General features: G+C 48.6%; 1 protein-coding gene across 2 annotated transcripts; it reads right to left on the minus strand.

Moving 5' to 3' along the window:
• Window positions 1-16,976, minus strand: mpz (myelin protein zero). 2 transcript variants are annotated; one of them, XM_088917625.1, is made up of 6 exons: window positions 16,763-16,976; window positions 11,327-11,490; window positions 10,419-10,632; window positions 9,836-9,965; window positions 9,214-9,268; window positions 1-2,947 (listed from the first exon to the last, which is right to left on the minus strand). In XM_088917625.1, exons 1-6 carry the CDS (start codon window positions 16,806-16,808, stop codon window positions 2,939-2,941), a joined length of 618 nt encoding a protein of 205 aa, XP_088773751.1. In that variant the 5' UTR covers window positions 16,809-16,976; the 3' UTR covers window positions 1-2,938. The 2 variants fall into 2 exon arrangements, with proteins under 2 accessions (XP_088773751.1, XP_088773750.1); XM_088917624.1 differs by having other exon boundaries at window positions 1-4,401; window positions 16,763-16,962.
• Between the last annotated feature and the right edge of the window lie 286 nt (window positions 16,977-17,262).

Genomic DNA, 17,262 nt, shown 5'->3' on the forward strand with positions numbered 1-17,262 from the left:
ATAGTTCATCCTTTTGTATTTATTTTTTTTTCCACATTACAAGTTTCTTTTTTTTATTTTACAACAATTGCAGAAACGACAGAAAAAGGGGGGAGGGGGGGTTAGTACTGTCCCAGGACAGGACAAAAAAAATGTTATTAATGATTTTAACGCGTTTTAACAATCCACATCTCCGTTATTTCTAATGGAAAAAGGAAACGTTCACAAAAGAAAAAAAATCGCAAAATGGTTTCAAGACACTTAAAGGCTTTTTATATGTATTATCTCAGGACCTCAGGAATCCTTCAGGCTGGTCTGTGACTCATCATTGCAACAAATATAAAACCCCTTTAAGAAAAACAAAGAAGTTGTGCATTTGGGGAGTAATCGATAGCTGACAGCTTGAGCCCGATGAAAAAATATGCTATTTTTCATAACTTGCCGGCTGACGAGTGTATGATTTGGGACTTTATTCACAACTCGCAAGAACGATTCGCAATTCTCTGAGAGGGGGTCTCTGAGCACCAAGACGGTCTGCCAAGACAGGCCCAGTAGAGGGCGCCAGCACAGCACCTGCTCATCTTACAGCAGCAGAGTGTTGTCGTGGTAAGACTGTCTGTTTTTTGAGTGAAAAAACAAGCTTTAGGAAGCAAAGACTTGCTTCATGTGTTGTTATGATTACTGTCATTACTAGGAGTGGTATAATACAGTAACCTGTCTGGACCAGAGAGGAAACAGTCCTCAGAAATGGCTCTCGATAATCTGCTTTGAAAAAGTCGATAACCTCAGTCCAAGCAAAATAGATACAATATTTAAAAAAAACAGGAGAAGCTAAGAAGGTCTTTATTAATCATTGCTTCGGTGTTTCAAGGTTCCATTAAGTCCTTAATGCTGGCCAATCTGTTTTCTACCCTTTCAGTTTCCCCACAGCACTCACTGCTGTCAGCTATCAGCTATTCCGCTGTGCTTTTTCAATGAGGAAAACAGTGAAAATGTTGGTGTGTGGATCGCTCACAAAACCAAGCCTCTAGGATCCTGTCTTACAGTCACAAAAAAGAGGATACAGAAATAATATCTGTCTTCTTTATTATTATTTTCTGTATAACCAGGTAAAACATAGGCCTATAATTAAGTTTATTTTAACATGCATTTCTACGTACACACCCGGCAGAGAGCTAGCACAAATTAGAATTTCAACGCTTTTACTTGCTGCATTTTACAGTGCAGTGTTGGTCTAAAGTTTACAAAAATAATTCGCAGAGCCTCGTGCAGAGAGTTTTGCTTGGCTCAGTGCATCATGGGAAAAGAGCGGAAGTTTGTGAAGTCTTCCGGGGCGGCGGGAGAGGGGGGGTGTTGGGGGAGGGACCGACTTTTTCAGGGCTGCGCGTTAAGGTGATCCAGCCGAGACAGAGTCCAGAAAGGGGCTTGTCTCCCAGATCGAAAGGTCAAAGGTCAAAGGTGAGACGGTGGGGGCCAAACCGGCAAGTCGCCAAGGAGACCAAACGAAGAACGCCTTTCCTTTAAGCTGTCTGACTGGCTATGCTGGGTGGGTGGGGTGGTGGGGGGAGTCAGACACCTTTATGACCCCGGCTGCCTTTTTCTTGAGTTTAACGTAAACACCAAGTTTGTTCTGGTTTTCCCTCCCAGCCTCCGATTCGTTTTCCGCGCGACTTCATTCGGCTTTCCGTCGCTCGAGAAAACAAGCCGCAAGCGGCGTCTGAAGGAGAACGGGTTGCCCCAGAGATCCGCCTGTTGGGAAGCACGGCATTTCTGGGCAAATCTACACGACCGCTTCCGGCTCCCCTACACCTGGAAACTTGAGGAAAAGCCGGCTGACGAAACTGCGGGGTTCCACCGAAATCCCGGAACGCCGCAATTTCGTGAACGGCGTGATGTTGGAAAGGTTTGCTTTGGCTTTTCAGGGTGCGGCAGATAGACGGTTCCGGCCCGCCAAGCTGGCAGCACAAGCTATGGGCCGATGTTGAGGAGGAGGAGGAGGATGAAGAAGATGAGCCTGAGTGCTGTTCGCTCCTCCAGCCAAATGACTAACAACAATTTAAAATGGCGGCTTGTTATTTACCCAGTAGGGTGCGAGGGATTTAAGAAGCAACATTTGTCTTGTCCCGTGAACAGCGTGAGAGAGATTTCTGCCACGCTTCCCAGATTCCCAGAGTCGGACCCAATTCCCTTTAAGTCATTCCAGTCTGTGTTCCTTAAATATGCGCATGGAAACTGCAACCGACCGAAACGACAGAGCCCCCTGACTCCCCGTGAGCGAAGCTCATCGTCGTGAGAGTCGCTCGTTTCACACGGACCTGGATGCTAAAACGTCTCGTCAGGATGTAATAGCTCCTTTGACGTGCCAAATGCTATCCCGACAATTGGATTTTCTGGGGGGGTCGTGGGATGCTAGGGATGTTCAGACCCTTTATCAATTAGGAGGAAACAGGACAGGAAGTTAGAGTCAGCGACTGGGGTTGGACATGCAGCTTTTAGAAGAAACGATAGACAGGAAGAAATAAGAGGCTTGTAACGCACAAAGAGTCTTTACAAATTGGACAACCTCACACCACTGCAGCTACAAGTTAAGGATCTAAAGTATTTACCTTAGTAAAGTTCGCACCATGAAACCGATCTTCAATTTACACATTTAAGTACAGCTCTGAGAGTCAATTACATATGTAGCAACCAACATTTCTTTTTAATGCGGATGTTAACGTGGTTTAAAAGCGTTAACTTTTTAAGTGCTTTTTTTTTCCTGTGACATTTGTTGTAAATGGAAAAGACAAGTAGATCATGACATGGTCTCAACTTAATCAATGAGAGCCGCTCATTAATTTTATGTGCCGAGAAGAAAAACAAACAATAAGGTTGCAGTTGTATCCCCCGTAAAACAGGTTCAATTACTGGTTTCATAGAAACAGCTGTCTGCTGCCATTTAGTTCATAGCGATATTTACTTAAAATATCTTGTCAGGATGGGTTGAATGAAGCACAGGAGAGAAAGAGACAGAGACAGAGAGGGGGAAAGGAAAAAGAGAATTAGTGCCAGAAAAACATGCAAATGTAAAAGGCTTTACAGATAAAGGTCTGCACAAACCTAATTGAACAAGACATTTCGTTGAGCAGTTAATCCTTTAACATTTGGGAAATTTAGCCTGAGGACACAAGTCTATCTGTAAATTTGTTTAGCAAAATGAAACACGAGAAAAAAACGACATTTTAGAAGCACATATAGCATACAGCTTGTCCTGAAATCAACCAATCACTCGATCAATCAGTCCACCAATGTCTCAATCAATCAGTAAACTTGCAAAATCGAGGTTCTGAACCCACAGAGCACTGGAAGTGTATTGTGGATTATAGTACTTGAGGCGCATGTTTTGCATTCAGTGATCTGTCAGCTCATGACTACAATCCTACAGGGCAGTGTCTTAGCCTTGCACAAAATGGGATTCTGGGAGTGTAACCGAAACTTCGTTTTTTGTGGGTTTTTTATCTAAAAGGCTGCTTGTTTGCATTTGGTGAAAATCCGCCATGACACACTAGGGCAGTAATTCCGCAAATGGAGGGTATTTTATGTAACTTGGGCCAAAATCATATCTCATTTTCTTCCCCCCCCCGACCTCCCCTTTTCTTTAAAATAAACCGAAGCACGTGAGGGACTCGAAACGGGCCGCAAAATTGCCTCTCGTGACAGTTGTCGGATTGATCGCACCGAGACCGTTTTTTTTATAAGCCGGTGTTTGAAGTCGTGGATAACAATTTTCAAGGGCGGGAAATGGTGAACGTGCCCGTTCTCCGAGATAGCCGTTTTGGTTGGACCCACGGTTCAACTTTTTTGCCGCTGCCCGGTCTCTGGTTCTTAGTGATAATGTTTGAGGAAGCCCTCAAACACACAGATGAACCCAGAAATCAGAACAACAAACGCTTGGTGTTTATGGTTAAACTCTCTCCTGGCGGGAACGGTCACGTTCTCCTCCGACCTGGGCGGCTAGCCGTTGTTCTTGGGGCTGAGCTTGTTGGAGAGCTGCGAGAGGAAGCTAGAGGATTTCTTGGGGATCTCTGGGGGCTTTTCACCTTTTCCCTCCTGGCCCTCGGCCGGGGCCGTCTTCCCGTCTCCCGTGAGCTCCAGCTCGATGGTCATGACCACCCGGGAGCTCTTGGGAGACTTGGGCGACCTGCTCCCGTCCTCTCCCACCCCCTCCCCCTCCCTCGCCCTCTCGCGCTTCTCTCGTTCTTTCCTCTCCCGCCTGCTCTCTTTTTTCTTGGTGCCAATTTGGTCCCTTTGCTCTGTTGCTAGCTCTCTGCTCGCCGTATCCTATTTTTTATCCTTCCTCGAGTCCCCCGACTTCTTCTTCTCCGAGCCGACCCCCTTCAGCAGCTTACTGGACTGATCCAGCGTGGCGTACAGCACTGGTCCCTGTGGGGGAGGGGGGAGGAACAGAATCATATCACTCAAACAGTCCGCCGGGAGCACTGGAACAAGCAGGCAGTCAGTTAGTCAATGTGGCTAAAAGGGGGAGAGAGAGGCGGGGGGGAAGAGAACTGATCAGTGTTGCCAACTCTAGCGACAGGAAGTGCCTTCGGATCCCACCTTGGACCCAGCAGGAGATCGGCCCAACTCCCGAGAGCTGGGTTCAGGAGCAGGGAAGGGGCTTTGGGATGCAGGATGGAATCAGAGGCAGGCACCCAGACGAGGATACGTAGCACATACCTCCCTCTGAAATCTACTGGCCAGACTTTAAAGAACATCCCAGCTCGGGTCAGACTTGGCATACTTGGCAGAGCTGGAGGAATCACCACTGTGTCGGGTGAGCATCTTTGATTTCGCTCTGGTCTGGAGATAAATGCGCCAGATTTGTCATCCGTCGCTTGGGCCCATTGGCGAACAGGAAAATTACCAAAAAGAGGTTTGATCGACCAACAGAAATCACTAGGTTGGCAACACTGGAATCACTCTCCAAGAACAGGATCTCCTATGGTCACACGTTGCATCCTGCAAACGAGTAACTGGGAAGAAAAGTCTTTAAAAAATAGCAGAGAGGAAGAGGTAGAGATGTTTTCATTATGATTCACAATTAGCAGCAGCCTTTTCTGTGGAAATTCACCCTCTATTTCCCATTTCAATTAGAGCAAGAAATGATCGATCTACAGCTGCTATGCAAGATTCTAATTCTGATTAAGATCTTTTGGGGATTTTTTTTTTTGCAGGGGAAATTTGGAAAAAATCCAAACTGTGCAGCTCCTGGGATGCTTAGGAACAAGTAATCAGTTTATTCCACGCTGAAAAGAGAAGAAAAGAAATGCAACATTTCGGCTGTGGAGCTTTCTTCAGGTGTTGCCTTCTTCACACACCCGAAGAAAGCTCCACAGCTGAAACGTTGTGTTTCTTTTCAGCCTGGGATAAACCTATTACTTGTTCCTTTGCAGCCTACAGTACGCAGGCTGACACAGCTGCCTACTTGAATGCTCCTCCTAGAGTGGTTTTGTTAAGGAAACTGTGCTGATGGCTGGACCTGTCCACACCAATCAAAGTCTTTAAAACCGAGGTGGGCAGGCCTGGTCTCGGAGGGCAAGGTGTGTCTGCATGTTTTCTAGGTCTCTTCAGAGCAGCAGCCCCTGAAGAGCAGGACTGGTCCCAACAAGCCATTACAAAGCCAGACTGCCACACTGGCCCTTCAGGACAAGTACAGCGCAAACTTGCTTTAACCAAGCAGGCAAGGATGAGGAAGTGGGACTTTCAAAATGAATTTAGCCAGCACAGCAGGGCAGCACTGGTGGAATGTACAAGGATTTGAGGATTACCCTTCTAAAACCCAATTTCAGGAATCTTCCAAGTCGTGGCAATCCCAGTGCTAGAATTAAAACTCATTTGGAATATGTCCCCCATTAAGGAGAGTCTTCCCTCCTTGCTGGAAACTATTTTTGCAGGACCTAAATTAGAATATACACCATTTCCTATGGGTCTTTACAGATATAGTTAATGGGGACAATTCGGTCAGTCCTACATGATTCAGGCAGCAGCTCTAACATTGATAACCTAGAAGGAGAGACACCAAGGGTGAGGTCAATGGAAAGCAAAGTGCCACCTAGATCAGAGGTTCCCAAAATGTCCTGACTGGGGTGTAAAAAACAAAACCCCCCCACTCCCTTCCTGCCCTCCCCCTCCCACCTTTAAAAAGCGACATTCTTAAAAAAGCATGTCATCATGAACATGACTCACAATTACCTTGAGAAAGAAAACTGAACCAGTTAGCGCGAACAAAGGACGACTGTCAAGGAGAACAAGGCTGGTTATTGAATACTGAAGTGCTGATTTGTCTTGTGGAGAGGGGGAGTTGATGTTCTGCCAGGCTGTGCCTGGGACACATCTGTCTCTCTAGGGATCATCTCGGCTGTTCCCACAGGCTCCCATTTTGGGAAACTTTGACCTAGGTCACACTGAGCGTCTCGTCCGTGCCGAGGGACACGAACTCTGTTAGAAATGAGATGGGGTGATGGGGGACAGGCTGAGGTAGATCAGGGGTGAGCAGGAGAGCTGGACTGTCAGAACACTTTGACCCTTTCCGAACCACACGGAGCTCCCAACCCGCGTCTTTCCCAGCCCGGAATGGCACAAAGAAGCCGGAACGCGTTGGTCCAATCGTCTGGGACTTCAAAGAGTCCCGGGGCTAAATTTGAACATTTTTCAACAGGTTCATTTCTCCTTGTTTTCGTCTGGGTCGAGGGCTGGGCGAACTCAACGCAAAGGGAATGCTTCCCAAACACCGCTGGGAGCTGACGTAACGCTCGGTTGGGAAGCATCCCGGTGGAGTCCCGCTCGGATCCCAAGAATCCTACTTGTGGGACCAGCTGAATTAATGGTTCCATGACTCCCAACTGACTCCAAGACCAAAGGGTCATTCAGTCGCGGTCCTAGTCAGGAATTTACGGCACTTAAGCAGGACATCGTGGAAGTCGTAACGTGGGATTTGCCGTAAAAGCGGATGCTCGGGAACATCCTTCCCTGTCGCCAGTTGGGTCAGAGCACAGGTTCACTGAGCAAGGGTGCGGACAGGCCGGGAGGGAGCGGGGAGTGGCCGGGAGGGTTAGTGCACATCGAAGACCGGGATCGTTCATGCAGACACAGACAGAGATGCAGACGGACTCTCCGATCCCGAAGAGCTCCGAGGAGCAACATCCCGCGCGACTACAATTTCCTTCCACTCTCCCGGCATGCGCTGGGATGGGAGGGAGAGTCTGGGGTTTTTTTTTCGGGGGGTGGGGGGTTGTGTGTTTTTCCTGACCGATGGGTGCCGTCTTTCCCCGGTGGGTGCTGTCTGGACGAACGCAGCCTCTCTGCTCTTTCCCTCGTGACCCTCGGGGGTCCCTGACCTCCGAAAACCACGCGCAAGTGAAGGGGGTGGGGGAGAGGAATGGGGGTTGGGGGGGGGAAGGAAATGAAGGCGAAAGAAGATTTGCGCCCGTACCTAGCCGAATTTGATTTTTCGAGCCCGGCAAATTATTCCTCGGACGCGGCCGATTCCTGGAAAACAGAGACGACCCCCAGTGACATTCCGCCAACGACGTGCCTGGAGTGCCGTTTCGCCTCACTGTGTTCAACCCCCCCTGACAGAAACTGCTGTGTCTCCCCTATGCGTTCGACTCTGGATGGACGAGTCCCTCAAACGCCGCCACAGCTGTTACAGTTCTGTTACAGCTCCAACTACGTCAATGAAGAGGGTGGCGTAGACTTAAAAGGAGTTTTATCCAGAACTTCAAACACTCTGTCACAAAAGCTCTTTAGGAAGTTCAGGTGGTGAGAGCAATAACGCGGCCCCGTTCTCTCTATAGCATCGGTGAGGCTGTGGAGGAGTGTCCCCCTATAGTGCGGTTGACAAGAAGGATCTGAACAGGACGAAGGACAATCGCTTTCTCCCTGCCCTTTGACAGTGCTGTGTTTATTTTATTTTTTTTTTCATATCTGCGTCGCCGACAGAAACAAAATCTCTTCTTTTAAGCACGTGCAGATCTGTCACACTGAAGGAGTACCGGTTTAAGGGCACGGGTGCTATATTTAAGAGTGAAGGTGTCCTGTGCAATTATAGGGGCTTGAGGGGCTTGAGTTTTGGGGCGTCAATTTGAGTGGTCTGGTGCAGTTGTGGGGATTCCTGTAAGAGTAGTACAGTGTGTAAAGATTGTGTATGGGTCGATTTATGTTTACTTCCACTGTTTTTTTTTCCTTTTTATAAGGATTTTTTTCTCCCTTTTGATAACTTTCTGCAGATGTAAAACATAGCTGCTTGAATGCAAAACACATTTCGGCGCAATCTGACACTGAAGTATTATTCCTATTGTATTTCAAGGAAAATGCATGGACCTGCCTCCCCGTGCAGAACATTCTTGGGCTGAAAACATTTGCAGAAATTAAATTGTCGAAATACAGAATATGTTTTCTCTTTTCTGGAGACCATTTCTTTGGATGTTATATCTGGTTTTATAATTTGGTATGCGCGACATCTTGATATTATATCTGGATGCAAAACAAAGACAAAGAAATCTGATGGGCCAGAAGGAAAAATCTTTTTCCAGTGAGGAGCTATGAAAGAATGGGTGAGACCTAACGTTTTGGCTGCTCTTTGCCTCTTTCAGCATCGAGTTAACTTCTACTTGTTCCACTCACCCAAAAAAAAATAGCTTAGTTATCTCTAATCCTGAGTTTTAGGAGTTTGAGAAAATTCCAAATCAGATCACAGGTGTGATTCATTGTTACTTCCAAATCTTATAACCTTACGAGCTTGTTTGTTGGCAATAAAACATGTTTTGTTCCTTTTTATAAGAAAATATCAGACTATATCCTGATTTTGGTAATATAGTGATTTTTATGGAAGATTAAAATGACAGAGAAACCACAAATTGTAAGGAGACACTCTAATTGAAGCTGAGGTTTTTTTTTAAGGGGAACATATTTAGGCTGGGGATGGGGTGTCAGGGGGGAATGATATAAAGGGGACGCACAGGAACACATGAGGGGGAAAGTTAAGGGAGGACACACCAAAGCACGCTGAAAAGGCTAACTTGAGTTCAGCTTTCCAAACCAGAACAAATCCACAAAACCATAACATTCAGTATACTAGAACTGTGAAGAGCTCCTGTGACACGCTGTGGGATATATGCAAAGGCTCTAATGGGCTTCCTTGAAATTGAAATTTAACAAGGTGGTGTTTGTGACCTCCACCTACGGAGAACTTACCTGTCTCTGTTGTGAGCCCTCTTTGCCTTTGCCTTTCTTTCCCTTCTCAAGTTTGCTGGAATTAAGAAAAAAAACACAAGAATAATCAAATTCACTCAGCTGCGTGCAGAGAGGATTCTAGACATGTTTGTTTTTGTTTTTTTTGGTCCAGAGCAGGAGTTTGTCCAACTGTTGAAACGTACAAAGACACAGGAGACGATGAGGATCAAAGCTCTTTCACAAAATGAAATTAAACGAAATACAGGGTACCAAAACATTTCACAAGTGGAATATATTTATAAAATGGATAAAGTGTTAATGAAGTGGAGTGGATGTGATAATAGCCCACTTCTACTGGAGAATCGTTGCAGGATAATCTTCCTAAATCTGACCATCGCCTGAACCATATCCTTAACCCCAGCTCTAGAGCTATCAGCTGATGGTGGCTTGTTCCATTACTGTACATTATAAAGGATTAAACAACTAACTTATTATTCATTTCTAAATAAACAAGAGTGCAACCAGAATCGCTGGGGAACCTGGGACACACAGTATGACCAGCATTTGATTTCGTTGTGTTCCTGTTGGAAGGTGTACCAGAGGCTGTTAGAAGAGCAGCAGGTGCAGAGGGTGGCAGACTGACCTCACACTGAGGTTGAAGACCCTCCTCGCCACCAGGAACCTCATTAGGTAGTAGATGGCCACCACCAGGATAAGCAGCCCCAGGACTGAGCCGATGATTGCTCCCGTAATGACTCCAGCTCGGACAGGCACTGCAGGCAGAGCACACAGAGAGAGAGAGGTCAGGGATAATCCTGGCTTCAGCACAGGGCTGTGTGGGGGACCTCAAGGCCGAGACATTGACCGTAATGATGCAGGGCAAGATTCTGGGCACGACAAGACGCTATCTGGAGAAGACAAGATATCAGCTGTACCAGTCCAGGGAAAACAAGATGTCATCTGCACCAGTCCAGGGCAGGACAAGCTGTCAGCTGTACCAGTCCAGGGCAGGACAAGCTGTCAGCTGTACCAGTCCAGGGCAGGACAAGCTGACAGCTGTACCAGTCCAGGACAAGACTAACACCTGGTTAGCGAGGTGAAACTGACTGACTGAGTTTCAATGTCACTCAGGCCTTTGTGCACATTGTCGGCCCTTAAGCTCCTTCTGAGCGAAGGCTGAGACCCCCTTCCTTGCTCGCAGGGAGCCGTGGAGGGACGGCGGTCACCTTTGTCGTAGACCAGGAGCCTCACGTTGGAGGGTCTCCCCACTATGTCTGGGGGGTTCTTGGCGTCGCAGGTGAAGGTGCCGTTGTCACTGTAGTCCAGGTTCCGGATCAGGATGGAGCCGTCTCTCCGGCGGGGATTCCCGATGAACTCCAGGCGGTCTCTGAAGGGTCCCTTGTTGTCCACGTACGGCATGCCTCCGGTGTAGTGGAAGATCTGAAAGAGCATGCAGGGCAGAGTGTCCACTCTCACTGTTCTGTCATCTGTCCTTCTGTCATTTATGTCCCTGCTGTCTTCCTCTCTCTCGCCTGTGTGTCCATTCTCACTGCTCTGTCCTCTGTTCTGTGATTTATGTCCCTGCTGTCTTCCTCTCTCTCACCCATGTGTCCATTCTCAACTGTTCTGTCCTTTGTCCTCTGTTCTGTGATTTAAATCCGTGCTGTCTTCCTCTCTCTCACCTGAGATTTATATCCCTGTCCAGAATGTCCAAAATGAGGCTGCTGACATGCACCCTTTCAAGGCCAAACCCATCCCCTGGCCCCTTTAGCCCTGATCTGCTGCTTTGGGAATCTGAAGCGCAGGAGTCAGGACAAACTGGACCTTTTGTCAAACTATAGCATAACAAGCCAACGGCGCTGATCTTTCCACCCTCCGCCACCTCTGTCACTTACGAGTCTTGCATAAAGCACATTCCTTTCTTGAGGACTCAAGTCCATCAAGTCCACTAATCAAGTCCAATCGCTTCTCCTCAGCTCCCAGGTTCAAACTCTCCCCTATTCCCGTGGCCATACCCTTGCTCAGCAGTTGGTTCTGCTGCTCGTGTTGATGTGTTTTGCGTGTTTGTGTGTGTGTGTGTTCTGTGTACCGTCTGCTGCTGAAGGACACCCTCCCCCCCTCTCTGACGCCTCACCGAGATGCTGTCCCGGGAGCCGTCGGGCCGGTAGCTCCAGGAGAAGGTGACGTCCTCGGAGGTCCAGCGCCAGGAGAAGAATGAGCAGTAGAGGCGGACCTCGGACCCCACCAGGGCGTGCCGGTCCCAGCCTGTGTAGATCACGATGGCCTCGGACTGGGGGGCTGGTGGGAGGAGAACGAGAGAGACAGGGGATGAAACAGAGACAGCCTGAATGAAAGCGCCTCCGTTTTTGGAACGGATCTCCTCTGATCCCTGGCGTGGTCAGATCAGATCACTTTATTGGCTCTATACAATCTCTTGCATTGGGAATTTGTCTTTTCGCAGACCCCAGCTCGCTCTCCATGAGACACACAGACAGGGAGAGAAGCTGGGGGTCAGAGCGCAGGGTCAGACATTTATACAGGGCCTCTGGAGCAGTTGGGGTGAAGGGCCTTGCTCAGGGGCCCAACGGAGAAGGATTCCACTGACAGCTGCGGGATTTGAACCAGCAACCTTCCAGCCACAGACACAGATCCTTAGCCACAGAGCCACCGCTCTGCCCAGGCCTGAATACCCAACATGCTGCTGCCGAACCACACTGTAATACCACACCGTCAATACTGCGCTACAGGTCAGACAACCGTCAGACATCAATATTGTTCCATCCAGACTGGTCACCAAGCTTAATGATCTGGGTATCAGCTCTGTTATCTGATCTGGGTGTCTCTCTGCAGCTGGAGTCTGGATTCCTAACTGGCAGACCACAGACTGTGAGGGGCGATGGAAAGCTATCTTCCACGCTGACCGCTGATACAGGTGTCCCTCAGGGCTGTGTGCTTGGACCCCTGCTGCTTTCCTTGTTTACCCACGACTGTGAGGCCAGATGCAGCTCCAGCTCGATCTACAGGTGTGCTGAGGACACTGCAGTACCATCATCAGCCGAATCGCCAGTCAGGATGAGACGGCCTACAGGGATGAGGTCAGGACCCTGGTGGAGTGGTGCACTGACAATCATCTCTTTTCCTCAATGTCAACAAAACCTGGAGCTGTCCACTGATTTCAGAAAGCAGGGTGGGGACGACACGCCTATTCACATCAACGGGGTGGCTGTTGAGATGGTTCGCAGCCTCCGGTTCCTGGGTACCTTCATCGCTAACGATTTAATGGGGTCCCAGCATGTAACTGGAGCTACAGAGAAGGCCCAACAGTGCCTTTACTTTCTCAGACAGTTGAAAAAATCTTCATATCCTCAATGTGGACGCAGCAAAATGAGGAACTACTGTATCCCATGCCCAGTCAACTGCTCAATTGGGGTAATGGTGCCAGCAGTGCATATTGTGATGTGATGGGGTGATGTGTCATTTTATGGGCTTAGTGAAATTGTGGGGGGGGGCGTAAATTTACAAGATTCTCGGGTAGTTGTGTGGACTCCTGTAGGAATGGTGTGAAATGATTATGTACTGGTATGGATAAAGTGTTAATGCCCCTGGAGCAGCTGGGGTTAAGGGCCTTATTATTATTATTATGTCAATTTTCCAGTTTTCGAATGCCATGCAATAAATGTTGCCTTGGTTTGGAATCGTTCCCACAGACTGGAGAAACCCTTTGCTCGGCCCTGAGTTCTCCTCTGAAGTACCGTGTATCTGTTTGTGTTTAGATACAGGTGGGCTGTTATCCTGACAGAGACCCTGCTGGAAACTGGCACAGGGCTTTTCCCAGAATAGGAACAGCTGGATGTCTGTAAGTGAACGACACTCCCATCCTCCATTTTCTGACAGCACCATTCAATTCAGGGCTGCATGGGTGCAAGGCAGGGTACACCCTGGGTGGGACACCAGTCCATCGCTAGGCACACACACACAGGCACACACACCCTGGACAGGACACCAGTCCATCACAGGACACACACACACACACACACACACACACACACACACACACACACACACACACACACACACACACCCTAGACAGGACACAAGTCCATCACTGGGCACACACACACAGATGTACACACCCTGGACAGGGCACAAGTCCATCGCTGGGCACACACACACAGACACGCACACACACACACACACACACACACACACACACACACACACACACACACACACAGACACACAGACACACAGACACACAGACACAGACACACACACACCCACACCCAAGACAGGGCACAAGTCCATCGCTGGGCACACACACACAGACACACACCCTGGACAGGACACCAGTCCATCACAGGACACACACACACACACACACACACACACACACCCTAGACAGGACACAAGTCCATCGCTGGGCACACACACACAGATACACACCCTGGACAGGACACCAGTCCATCACAGGACACACACACACACACACACACACACACACACACACACCCTAGACAGGACACAAGTCCATCACTGGGCACACACACACAAACACACACACCCTAGACAGGACACCAGTCCATCGCTGGGCACACACACTCACAGACATAGACACACACAACAGGGCCAGTTTTCCCAGAAAACAATTAAACGACCAGTATGTTTCTGGAGGAAACCCACACAAACCAGGGGAGAACATGCAAACTCCACACAGACAGCACCTCAGGTCCAGAATCCAACCCAGGTCTGCAAGACAGCAGTGCAAACCACTGCCCTATCGTGCCACTCTCCGTATTATTCATGCAAGATGATATATACAACACTATATTGTACATGTAGAATTATGACATATATAAAAACAATACGGTATTCTACGTACTGTATTATACAAACAGTACAGTATTATACAAACACATTGATACATACAGTACTGCATTATTCATGCCACATTGTACATACAATACAGTATTCTACATACTGTATTATACATGCACAGTATTCTACCTGCTGTATTATATATTCAGAATTATACATACAGTACAGTTTTATACATACAGGATGATACAGTATTGTATTCTGTGTACTGTATTATATATATAAAAAGTGCGGTATTATATATACAGTAATGTATTCTTTGTATATACAGTATGTTTATATTATGCAGTATACCCTGCTCTGATCAGCACCGCAGATTATTAAAGCCAGTCTGTCCCTCTTTCACCTTCTGCACCAACTCCTACAAACTGGTCCTGGCCACATGCCCAAACTCCTCTCATCTCTGCCCCGGCGTGGGCAGTCCCAGCCCCTCCCCCAGCTCAAGCAGGTTTGCCCTGGGCAGTTTAACCGAGGAAAGCTGCGCCCTCTACTGAGCCAGATCGGCATTACACATGCATGCCTCACCCACAGAGTACAGCTCTGCATACCAGGAATTTGTCATGTCATGTCATGTCATTTGCCAAACCTCTTTATACCATACGGTGTTGCGGGAAGCCGGAACCTACCCGGCAAGCAACGAGCTCAAGGCAGGGTACACCCTGGATGGGACGCCAGTCCATCGCAGGGCAAGTGCAAGCCAATCATACACGGGGACAATTTGGAGGCCACTTTAAAGGCCGAGGGGGGAAATTTGGCCCGGACACCGGGATAACTCCCTACTCCTATCGAGAAATGCTCAGCGATCTTTAATGACCACTGAGAGTCAGGACCTCGGTTTAACGTCTCATCCGAAAGACGGCGCCCACTACAGTATAGTGTCCCCGCCACTATACTGGGGCATTAGGATCCCCACAGACCACAAGGTGGGCGCCCCTGCTGGTTCCACTAACACCTCTTCCAGCAGCAGCCTCAGCTTTCCCAGGAGTCTCCCCTCCAGGTACTGGCCAGGCTCACACTGCTGAGCTCCAGTGGGGCTGCCAGTGCTGAGCTGGAGGGTGATATGGCTGCTGGCTATCAGGAATAGTTCCACATGAATTCGTATTTCAGAATGTAAAACTCTCAAACATTGAGCATTCATGTACTGGCAGAACCATCCTATTTTTTAATCATGATTTGAACCTTTATTCCGAAGCATCAATAAGCAGGTCATCAATATTTTAAAAAATATCTAAAACAGAATATTGAGAAAAAACAAAGCAGAGCAAGACTTGACCTGAACCACCGGGACCAGCTGTCCTCCTGGTGTAACAAGACTGGACCTGAACCACTGGACCAGCTGTCCTCCTGGTCTAACAAGACTGGACCTGAACCACTGGACCAGCTGTCCTCCTGGTGTAACAAGACTGGACCTGAACCACTGACCAGCTGTCCTCCTGGTCTAACAAGACTGGACCTGAACCACCGGACCTGCTGTCCTCCCACTGTAACAAGACTGGACCTGAACCACCGGACCAGCTGTCCTCCTGGTGTAACAAGACTGAACCTGAACCACTGGACCAGCTGTCCTCCTGGTGTAACAAGACGGGACCTGAACCACTGGACCAGCTGTCCTCCCACTGTAACAAGACTGGACCTGAACCACCGGACCAGCTGTCCTCCTGGTCTAACAAGACTGGACCGGAACCACTGGACCAGCTGTCCTCCTGGTTTAACAAGACTGGACCGGAACCACCGGACCTGCTGTCCTCCTGGTGTAACAAGACTGGACCTGAACCACCGGACCAGCTGTCCTTCAGCCAATAATACATATTAGGTAATAACCCAACAGGTTAGAATCCGAAACTATTTAAATCAGATTGACATTCCATCATTATAAACTAGCAAGGTGAAGACATCAGCCTTAACAACAAGATTACTTCTAATTATAAGAAAATACCTTCAGGATTTTTCAGAAGATGACCTAGTCTACCAGTAACCTAGGCAAAAAAACATTTTGTGAGTGTCTGTGGCTTTTGCTATTTTTTTATTGTCTGTTCCTGATTTGTTTTCTTGGTTTCCTCTTGTTTCATTTGATCCTCCACCAAGCGTTTCGTGTAACGGCAAACCTTCGTGGAGAGGACTGTTTTAAAAGGCACGTCTCGAAAACGGACAATAAAGAATAAAGTTTGACACTGTTACGTGGCCCAGGCAGGCATGCCGAAGTCATGCAGTTCTCTGGCTGAATGATGGTGAAGAACGCATATCGCATGATTAAGATTGCACATGAATAACATTCAAACAAACTGTGAGCCTTCTGGAAAGTGTTTTTTTTTCTGCGGTTCAGGCTAAAAAAACATTTTTGTTTCTGCACTTGTCCCCTTAGAACGTTTTTTCCTGTAGTTAACCAGGGTGCAAGCCACAAGGAGCTGCAGTAAAGCCCAGCGAGGTCTGGTAAACCTTTAAACACTGAAACACTAGGCAGAGCGCACCAAAATCATCAACAGCACACGCAAAAACAGCACCAATCTCTGAAAGAATAACTACAGGCAGGTTTTGTCCAGACACAGAGGCAGATATTTCTCAAGAGCAGGCTGCAGGTGCAAGCTGCCACAGAGCCCGGTCCTGCAGACCGGGGAGCCAGCGTCCAGGATGCAGGAGGAGACGACGAACACGAACCCCCCCCCAGACATCACCGGCTCCCGATCGAGCCCCTTACCTAACCCCAGCACCGCGACGCAAGCCACTGCCAAAACGCCCAACATCTCGTCCCGGAAGACCCAAAAAACCAGGGAGTCCGCAGCTGCTGTCGCCACCTACAGAGTTCTCTCAAGCAGGCAGAGCCAGGGGCAGAGGAGAGGGGAGCGTGTGAGAGCCGGCGACACTCAGAGGAGACTGCAGGTCCTTCCAGCCTCCTGCCCTGCTCCCAGGGTCTATATACCGGGCCACGCCCCTCCGGCTCCTCCCCCTCTCCCCTCCTCCAGCCCTGCCTCTTCCTCTCTCCCGCCTCATCCCGGGAATTTTTTTTTTCCCCCCAGCGCCAGGGCGAAGGTGTTTACAGAGCCGGCACCGGTGCATGCTGGGAAGGCGGCCCAGCCTGCACCTCACCTGATTCTTCCCGAGGCGCTGACGTGACCTGGGGGCCCTCCGATTTACTGACAGGAGACTGGACGGGACAGGACAGGGGTTGCATCTGATTCCCAAATGTGTTCTGATTTT

Source organism: Atractosteus spatula, chromosome 5, assembly GCF_055471065.1.
Source record: "Atractosteus spatula isolate fAtrSpa1 chromosome 5, fAtrSpa1.hap1, whole genome shotgun sequence".
Classification (NCBI taxonomy): Eukaryota; Metazoa; Chordata; class Actinopteri; order Semionotiformes; family Lepisosteidae; genus Atractosteus; species Atractosteus spatula.